The sequence below is a fragment of the Otolemur garnettii genome, unplaced genomic scaffold, assembly GCF_000181295.1.
Source record: "Otolemur garnettii isolate 467f Iridium unplaced genomic scaffold, OtoGar3 scaffold00021, whole genome shotgun sequence".
NCBI classification, from domain to species: Eukaryota; Metazoa; Chordata; class Mammalia; order Primates; family Galagidae; genus Otolemur; species Otolemur garnettii.
This window is the reverse complement of record NW_003852416.1, coordinates 718032-727802: the sequence shown is the minus strand read 5'-3', so window position 1 is coordinate 727802 and position 9771 is coordinate 718032. Positions and strand designations below refer to the sequence as shown.

Genomic DNA, 9771 nt, shown 5'->3' with positions numbered 1-9771 from the left:
AAGTATTCAGAATTCTTAAAGTTTAGAACTTTTAATCTAGAACAGAGTTCCTTTTCTAAGAAAACAGTGTTAATCTTTTTTTTTAAATCTGACTCTTGGCTCAGCGCCTATAGCTTGGCTAGGGCACCAGCCACATACACCAGAGCTGGTGGGTTCAAAGCCCGACCAAGCCCGCCAAACAACAATGACAACTACAACCAAAAAATAGCTGGGTGTTATGGCAGGCACCTATACTCCCAGCTACTTGGGAGGCTGAGGCAAGAGAATCGCTTAAGCCTAGGAGTTGGAGGTTGCTTTGAGCTATGATGCCAGGGCACTCTACCAAGGGTAACATAGACTGTCTCAAAAAAAAAAAAAAAAATTTGGCCCTATCCAAATCTCATCTCTTACTACCCGTTAACATGTACCCTATACTCTGATCACACTAAACCAAGTAAAAGTTCCTCAAAATGGCAAATGGTACCTACATGCCTTTGCACGTGTTAGTCCTGCTCCCCAGAATGCTCTTCTCCCTTTTTGGCCTGACAAAGACATTAACATAATCTTCACTTCAGATGTGGCTCAGGTGTCACCTCTCAAACCTCGAGTCCCACACCAAGCTAACTTTGCTTACTAATCCTACCTGCCAATCACCCTAACCAGACTACAAATGCCTTTAATGCTGCACTAAATCTGCTCCACAAAGGCCTAAAGCCTGAGGGGAACAGTCTCTAAGTAAACACCCTGGACCATGTCAGAGGTTTTTTTCACCCTGCCTACTCACACCTGCTAAGCAGACAGGTACAAAGCCAGAATCTCCAGAGCAGAAAGAAGTTCAGAAAGGAATATGACACCCTGAGAATACCAAAGGGCTGTCTTTGGCCCTGGCAAATTCTTGACTATCTGCAAATGGCTATTATCAACAGCTTAAGTCCCAGTGGCGAACCCTAAGACAGAGCTTTTCAAACTGAAATGTGCGCATGAATCATTTAGATTTAGATGCATCTAAAGCTTGGTCTCATAGGCCTGAGACACTACATGCCAGAGGAGGCCAATACTGCTGGTCTGCAAACCCTCTGGGAGACCTGGGAAATTAGTTCTCTGTCAGGGAACGTGTGCCATTAACTCCTTCCTTAGTCCTCTCCTTTTAGCTTACACATTTTATGTCATTAAAAAAATAAAAGCAGCCACACAAAAACTCAAAATTCTGCATATTTGGCATATGAAACACACACTGTCCCACTGTGACAACTATGCCATCTCATTCATTTCAATATCCTCAGCCTAGGAAAGATAGGTCCTCAACAAATGCTTGTTAAATGATGCTCTATATAATAATCTCAAAATAGTCTCAAACTTAGAAAAGTTCATCTTACGCTTGTTCAACTTTACAATGGTACGAAACTATTCTGTTTTCACTTTCAGTATAGCATTCCATAAATTACATGAACCAATCAGCACTTTATTATAAAATAGGCTTTGTGCGAGATGATTCTGCCCAACTATATACTAACATAGGTTACACATATTTCTTTTCCACTCACTTTTTCAGATAGTTCTGCTGATCATGGTCTTTCCCATTTGACTAGCACTTTCTTAAAGACAGAGCCTCTACCCCTTTTCTGTGGCACACAGTCTAGCACACAATGGGCACTCAGTAAATGTCTGCTGACTTACACTGGATAACTAAACATATAAATGCACTACATTCAGGTTCCAGGAGAGGACACTGAGTAACAACATTACCTGAATTTGCAATCCTTCTTTTCTAAAGATTTAAAATACTCACATGTATGACTATGTTTTAAAAAAACTTCAATAATATACACAAAAAAGATCATCTACTTCGCAGATAAGAAAATGGCATGAGAGGGTTATATATTATACTTCTTCAAAGACAACCTCATCAACACAGAAAAAACATACAGTGAACAGTACCTCAGTCTTCCCACATTCATCAGGTGGATCCTGGTGTATGGCCATTTGATACTTGACATATAAAGAAAAGGACTGGCTGAAGGACGACTTGAACTCTGGGTCCTCAAAGGAGACAGGTACTAACCTCACCTTCAGAGCAAGGAAAATACAAGCAAATGCTATTGAAACATCTCTAACTGATGATATGCTTCTGAAGGTGAGGCTAGAGTAAGATCTCCGCAAATCCACTTCCAAAGCTCAACACTGGAATTTATAATGAAAACAAGAAACCCTAGCACAGAGCCAGAAGTGCTAACTTTGTACTAAAACTTATAAAAATCTTAAACTCATAAAAGCCAGGACAATTTGCTTTTGTTTTGTTTTGTTTATTGAGCTACCTATTGTAGTTTTCTGCATACTCTCATGGCCACTACTTTTCCACCTCTACCTATATAAGATGTTTTAAGATTTTTTTCCCTTCCAGATTTTTCTTGGGTCATTTGATTTATAAACTATGAGTATAGGAAGACATCCATTAAAACACGCTACTATCTTACTTTATAAAACATTCTACTACTATCTTACTTTTCTAGTCCCACTCAAGTGTGCATAGTAGTATATCAACAAAGAATAATTTAGCTATTATCACTCTTTCTACATACGACTTTTAAATATTAATAAAGCATATTAACTGTGCTGGCCAAAATACCACGTATACCTACCATAAAAAGTTTTTTGTTTTATATTTAAATTTAGCACTCTACTTATTAAATGCATCTAATTTAAATGTATGAAATGCATCTAAACATATGGACTAATTAAAAAGATAATTTTGTGTGCTACTTTCCACTCTGAAATTATACACCACTGAGCACTTAACATGGCACTAGGTAAAATGTGCACTTTCAGAATGTTCATTAATTCACAGTCCTATCTCTCAGCAAATATGTTACAAATTGAATATAAATAAAATGTACCACAAATAAACCAAGATTTCATACCATGATATCAAATGGAAGGGAAAGTTGTGTTTGCACAGAAAAATTACACTTGGCCTGCTGACCTGGCTCACAGTTGGTTTATCAGGTGGGTCCTTGTGAATAACCAGCTGGTAACGTTTATAGACCTGGTAAGACTCTTGAAATGTGGCTTTGAACTGAGAACTTGGTGGAGATGATCTCACCAGCCTCACCTTCAGAAGGAGTTAAAAAAACAATGTTCATTAATTCATTCATTTATTCATTCCATGGAATATGTCTTACTAGTGACTCCCACCAAAAAAACAGAAGTTTCAACACAAACACTGTAAAGCACAAACATACAGTAATATTTTAACATTAAAAATCAGTTAGTAAATAAACTAAAAATTACAGTCTCATCAAGAAAGCAGAAGAAGATCCCTTTTGCCGTCAAAGCCTCATCTTTCATGACTGAATTATGTAAGCCTGCCTCTATCATAAACTGGCATTCATGACACAAACACAAATACTCTTTAAAAGTTTTATACAACTTACCATCCATAAGTCAGTCAGAAAGACTAAAAATATGAAAATACAGTTTGTACTCTTTCATTCATCACTGCTAATTCTAAACTTACAACTTTACAGGTATAAAAGACAACCCTCCCAAGTGTTCCTACTCCACAGCACACTTAAGAACAATGTCTCTCAAGTCAGATCTCCCTTGCTCAACTCTTCTAAAGTCCTGGTCAAGAAAAGTAACCTCTCTGTGCCTTCATTTGCTCCTACCTAAAATGAGGATGAGTTTAAAAGAGTAATTGCATGCAGTAATCGCTAACATTAATCTGAACATTAATTATTTACTAACCAGTTAAAATGTGTTAGCGACACAGAACAGTAAACAGAAAATCCAATGCAACACAGGAAGGCCTAAATCAGGGGTCCTCAAACTTTTTAAACAGAGGGCCGGACTGCAGGCCCTGGGACGAGTTGGCCGGCTGCTAAGCAGGACAGGCAGCAGTGGTAAAAACACCCAGCGGGCCCGGATAAATATCCTAGGTAGGCCGCATGTGGTCCGCAGGCTGTAGTTTGAGGACGCCTGGCCTAAGTGAAAACTCCACATGTGCCATGAGAAGTCAGTCTTCCATTAAGAAGGAGTGACACCCAGTGGATAACAAGTCTCTCTATACGTCCTGGATTATCATTACATTAAAAAAGTAAAATTTGGCTCGGGGCCTGTGGCTCAAGCAGCTAAGGCGCCAGCCACATACACCTAACGTGGCGGGTTCAAATCCCCAGCCCAGGCCGCCAAACAACAATGATGGCTGCAACCAAAAAATGGCCAGGCGTTGTGGTGGGCGCCTGTGGTCCCAGCTGCTTGGGAGGACTCGCTTGAGCCCAGGAGTTGGAGGTTGCTGTGAGCATGATACCATGGCACTCTACCCAGGGGGATAGCTTGAGGCGCCGTCTCAAAAAAAAAAAAAAAAAAAAAGTAAAATTTACTACCACAGAACTATTATGTGAGGTATGCCTGGCTCCCTGAATACATTATTTATGATCAAAAGACTTAATAAGTATTTTAAGTAGTGTATACAAATCTCTTCATAGTTTTTGAAGGAAAAAAGTCAGTATCAAAATCAGGGTAGTCAATGAGTTATAAAAGTTAAACTTTATGTCTGATAATAATTTTAGTATCAGTTCTTTAGTGACGAATGATATCTTAGGTGACAATAAGTTAAAAAATAAAAGGCTGACCAGTTACTAATCAGGTATGAGAATATGATAAAAATCACTGTGGCAAATGTTTTAGGAAATTATTTTACATTGAGAAACTAATACTGAGAAATCTAGATTTGATCTAGACATGTAAATGAATGTGGAAAAAGGAAAGCATTTGCCTCTACATTTATTCATATTATGCCTAAATTGGTTTGAGCATTAATGAGAGGGGGTTGTAACAGTAATGGTACTAAACTGTACTAAGTACTGGCTTACGTATGTGACACTGTTTGCTGCCTCAATCAAGATCAGAATATTATAATGGACAAAACAGAATGATCTATTCTCTTTTGCTATCCAAACCCAAGCTGCCAAAAAAAAAAATTTTATTTTTCTTTTTCACTTTAACTATTAAATTTCAATCAAGAGATACAAAAATCCCAAGCACTCTGCATAAAATAACATGCTAAAATACAAATTGTTTTCACAACTATAGTGTGGCTGGCTCCCCGAATACACTTCAAGCAACTGCCTATTTTCAAAAACTCTTAAAAAGTAAAAAAAAAAAAAAAAAAAAGATTTGTCTCCAACAGCAGTTAACTTAGCAAAACAAATGCTACTCTACTCCATTCCAATTCTCTTTAATTTCCTATTATTTAAAGAGCAAAATACCAACTGATTAGTATAATCTACTATAAAAATAAACAAGGTACCCATAAAAAACAAAAACTAAAACAAACCAAAAACCCTCCAAAGTACCTCTAACTTATGTGATGCATCTTCTGGTAAAGATCCAAAAATTAAATCTTCAAGTGATTTGGGCTGGTTGGATTTAGGCTTTGATGGAAACAAAGATGGCGTCTGACTTTGAGTCTGGAGTTCTCCAGCTGGGTTTTGCTGCATGAGTTTTAACCTTTTCCTTTCCTTCCGGATTTCCTTTGCTTTTCGACATGGAGGTTTACTCAAATCTGCCCCTTTCCCTAAAATGAATTTCGAAATATTAGAACCACCATATTTTACTCTAGCAATGTTTTTTCAAAAGTCTCAAAAGTTCTACAGATTAAGTCCAAAGAACACCAATAGTTAAGCAAGCTTTGGGATAGATGTTTCAGAAGATCCTGGTATAAAACTCTAAGTTCATCTTAAAATTCTACCTTACAAACAGGAGCTATCAAAGAAAGCAAAATCACAGAAAGTTGTCAAGGCAGCTCTTACTATTGAAAATTGTTTTGGGGCTTTGCTTTTTTTTTTTGAGACAGAGTCTCACTATGTCCCCCTTGGTAGAGTGCCATGGCATCACAGCTCACAGCAACCTCAAACTACTGAGCCTAAGCGATTCTCTTGCCTCGGCCGCCCAAGTATCTGGGACTACAGGTGCCTGCCACAACGCCCGGCTATTTTTTGTTGCAGCTGTCATTATTGTTATTTAGCTGGCCTGGGCCAGGTTCGAACCCACCAGCCTCCGTGTATGTGGCCGGTGCTGAGCCAGAAAAAAAAATTTTTTAAACATTCATTCATTTCTCTGTCTTTAAAAGGAGCATAATCAAATGTCCTCTGTTTCAAGATACTGCTATCTCTGGCCAACATTTCTGAGGGACATTTCTCTGAAAGCACTGGTGAGACAGATAAAACTTAGGGACTAGATGTAAATGAATACTGATCCCAGAGCAAACTCTAGCAGGTATTTTAAAACAAACAGGCTTGGCGCCTATGGCTCAAGTGGCTGAGGCACCAGCCACATACACCTGAGCTGATGGGTTCGAATCCAGCCCGGGCCTGCCAAACAACGACAGCTGCAACCAAAAAATAGCCGGGCGCCTGTAGTCCCAGCTACTTGGGAGGTGGAGGCAGGAGACTCGCTTGAGCCCAGGAGTTGAAAGTTGCTGTGAGATGTGATGCCACAGCTTGAGGCTCTGTCTCAAAAAAGTAAAAAATAAAATGAAACAAACAAAAAGAAATTTGTTATTGAAAGTGTCTATGTTTCTCTCCAAATATTTGAGGTCTCATTAGTTCCTTTGAGTTTCATTAGTTCATTTTCAGTTAATCAGAATTTTATTCTAGTTAAAAGATCAAATATCAAATTGACAGCCCTTTAAAGTATAAAATCTCTAACTATCATAAAGTTACTTTTTTTTTTTTTTTTTTTTTTGAGACAGTGCCTCAAGCTGTCCCCCTGGGCAGAGTGCCATGGCATTACAGCTCACAGCAACCTCCAACTCCTGGGCTCAAGCGAGTCTCCTGCCTCTGCCTCCCAAGCAGCTGGGACCACAGGCGCCCGCCACAACGCCCGGCCACTTCTTGGTTGCAGCCGTCATTGTTGTTTGGCGGGTCCGGGCTGGGGATTCGAACCCGCCACCTTAGGTGTACGTGGCTGGCGCCTTAGCCGGTTGAGCTATAGGCGCCGAGCCAAAGTTACATTTTTGTAAGTAGTCTGTAAGTATTCTTCAAAGAACTGATCCTAAAAAAATCATAAGAGATAAAGACAAATAATGATGAATACAAACAAAACCTCAAAATAATCTAAATGCCCAATTATAGAATATTTATACCATTTTTATAATAGCTAAGCAATAAAATGTCATACAACCTCTTTAATGCTTTAAAATTTAAGATTTTTCACTATAAAATGTTTTTTAAAAATTCTAGTTATATAAATATTATACATTAAAAGTGTTTAGAAAACTGTGTTAATGGCAGTCATTCTACCTTAATTTCACACAGAGAAAGGATTTTCCGCTTTTCTTGTGGCAGTGTTCTCTCCTCTCCAATTTTTCTAACATTAACATTAGTCACTTAAAAAAAACATTAGTCACTATTAACTAAATAAAAAAATAAGTTATATATTCTAAGATCTCAAAACACAGTATTCAAAAACCAGATAAAAGTCAGCAAAAGGAAGGTTTATGATTAGCAAATTCAGCTTTTTGAGGGAAGAAAATTAAGACCTAGGTGGTTAAAGGACTTGCTAGAGGCAAAGAGCTAATCAAAAGAAACAAAGCTGAGGAGAAAATAGAGAGTTCACAAATAGTTACGATCTCATCACAACTTCACTAACAAGTTTTCTAACTAAAGATAAAGTTTACCTATTTTTTTTGTTGTTGTTGTTAAGCTGGCCCAGGCCAGCACTCAGCCTAAAGTTTACCTATTAAGAAAAGATTTTAAGTCTAATAACCAGGTAACAAAAGACTGATTCATTACTCTACTGCCTTATAGAATTAAGTTTCTTTGGCCAGGGACTACGTCTTTTCTCAAATTTGTGCTGAGAGGTACAACAGTTAAGAGCAGGCACTCTGAGACAGGCTGCCTGAGATCACAGGCGCTCTATCACTTGGCTAGATGACACTTGGCCAGTTTCCATGCCTGTACAAGAAAGACAAAAAACTGTCCTACGTACAGAGTTCTCATGAGGATAAAAATGAATTAATGCCCATGTAGCTTCTAAAAAAGTATCTACATTCAATTAGGGTTACCTATTATTATTAGCTATTATTTGTGTTGCAATCACCCAGATATTTTACCTATATTAGCATTCCATAAATAAGAAAAAAAAAACCTACCTTTTTATAGTTACTGAAAATTGCATGCCCTGCTAAAGTTTTTAAAGAATAAATTTTAAAAATATGTACAATGAAATGAAAAACACAAATTTTCAGTATTTTTATAAAGGACTATGTCATCTTTACACTAACTAGTTCACTGAGCTAAGCAATCCTTATCAAAACATTTTTCTCTATACACTACCACATTACCAACTACCGTGGACAACAAATCAGAATTTCAGCATATTTAGAGAATACAGATCTCTCAAGATCAAAAAAATACCTTCAACAGAATGGAAGCAATCAGTAGAATATCTATACACCACATCAAGCACACATCCACAGAGGTTCAAAGCAACTCAAGAATTTTAGATTAGTATCAAGAGATCTGAATGGAGTTTTGTAGTCCTGCATATAACTTCAAATTAAAAAGGAATATTCCGTGTAATATTGTTAAAATAGAACAGAAATAAAGGATCCAGAGAAAATCCAAAGATTTTTAAATAGTCTGGGATTCTTAGTGAGAAATATCCTTAAAAAAAAAAAAAACACCATAAAATCTTTTTAAGTTTCAGTAATTACACTACCACAGGTTATTCTAAAACTGTTGTGTAATAATAAAGCAATGTGATATTATAATGGTCCCCAATGTCCTTGAGAATCAAGTTTCTCAGTGTAAAAAACAAACAAACAAACAAACAAACAAAAACGCAAAACCAAAAGAAAAAAATGTTGCAGTCCTGAATTTGCACTGGAAGTATCAACATGAACTCATGACTCCATAAATCTGTTCACTGAAAAGGACTAGATAACAATGATCAAGACAGTGACAATAACGTGCACCCCAGGACTAGTTTGTGATCTCCAAATACCACTTCCCACTAAAAGGAACCAGAGTTGCTTAAAGAAATGTCTGCACAAGGTGATCCATGAGGATGATGTCATTCGAGATAGCAAGGAAGTTGTCAAAGACCACCAGGATTATGTTAAAAGGACTCAGAAACAAACTTAAACTCTCACAGGACTAACAGATTGCAACACAATATATGTTTAAAACTTTGATTTTGCTATATAGCAAAAAGAATCTAATTGGCCGCCGTTAGAAGATTTTGAAAAATGGTAAACAAAAAGAAAGAATCGAGAATTTATCCTGCCTTTTCTATGAGGTTTTATAGAAAACAAATAGATAAGGAGAAGCTTTTCTTTTTCTTTAGAGCCAGAGTCTCATTTTATCACCCTCGGTAGAGTACCATGATGTCACAGCTCACAACAACCTCCAACTCCTGGGCTTAGGCAATTCTCTTGCCTCAGCCTCCCAAAATAGCTGGGACTACGGGCGCCCAACATAACACGCGGCTATCTTTTTGTTGCAGTTTGGCTGGGGCGATGTTCGAACCCACCACCCTCAGTATGCGGGGCCGATGCCCTACCCACTGAGCCACAGGCACTACCAAAAAAACTTGTCTTTAAGGAAGAATTCCAGCCAGTAAATAAAGAATGAATGACAGGGCTCGGTGCCTGTGGCTCAACCGGCTAAGGCGCCAGCCACGTACACCTAAGGTGGCGGGTTCAAATCCCCAGCCCGGACCCGCCAAAACAACAATGACGGCTGCAACCAAAGAATGGCCGGGCGTTGTGGCGAGCGCCTGTAGTCCCAG

General features: G+C 38.1%; 1 protein-coding gene across 6 annotated transcripts in view; it reads right to left on the bottom strand.

Annotated features, from left to right (window-relative positions):
• Nucleotides 1-9771, bottom strand: part of ATE1 (arginyltransferase 1) — a 169745-nt gene that overhangs the window by 138212 nt on the left and 21762 nt on the right. For 2 of the 6 annotated variants that reach the window (XM_023511667.1, XM_023511666.1), the window contains exons 6-8: nt 5334-5554; nt 2960-3088; nt 1918-2046 (exon numbers count right to left, since the gene is read on the bottom strand). In XM_023511667.1, coding sequence (XP_023367435.1) covers nt 1918-2046; nt 2960-3088; nt 5334-5554 — 479 coding nt within the window. The remainder of the gene's footprint in view (nt 1-1917; nt 2047-2959; nt 3089-5333; nt 5555-9771) is intronic. The other 4 variants (XM_003787104.2, XM_003787103.3, XM_023511668.1 and 1 more) reach the window with 2 other exon arrangements.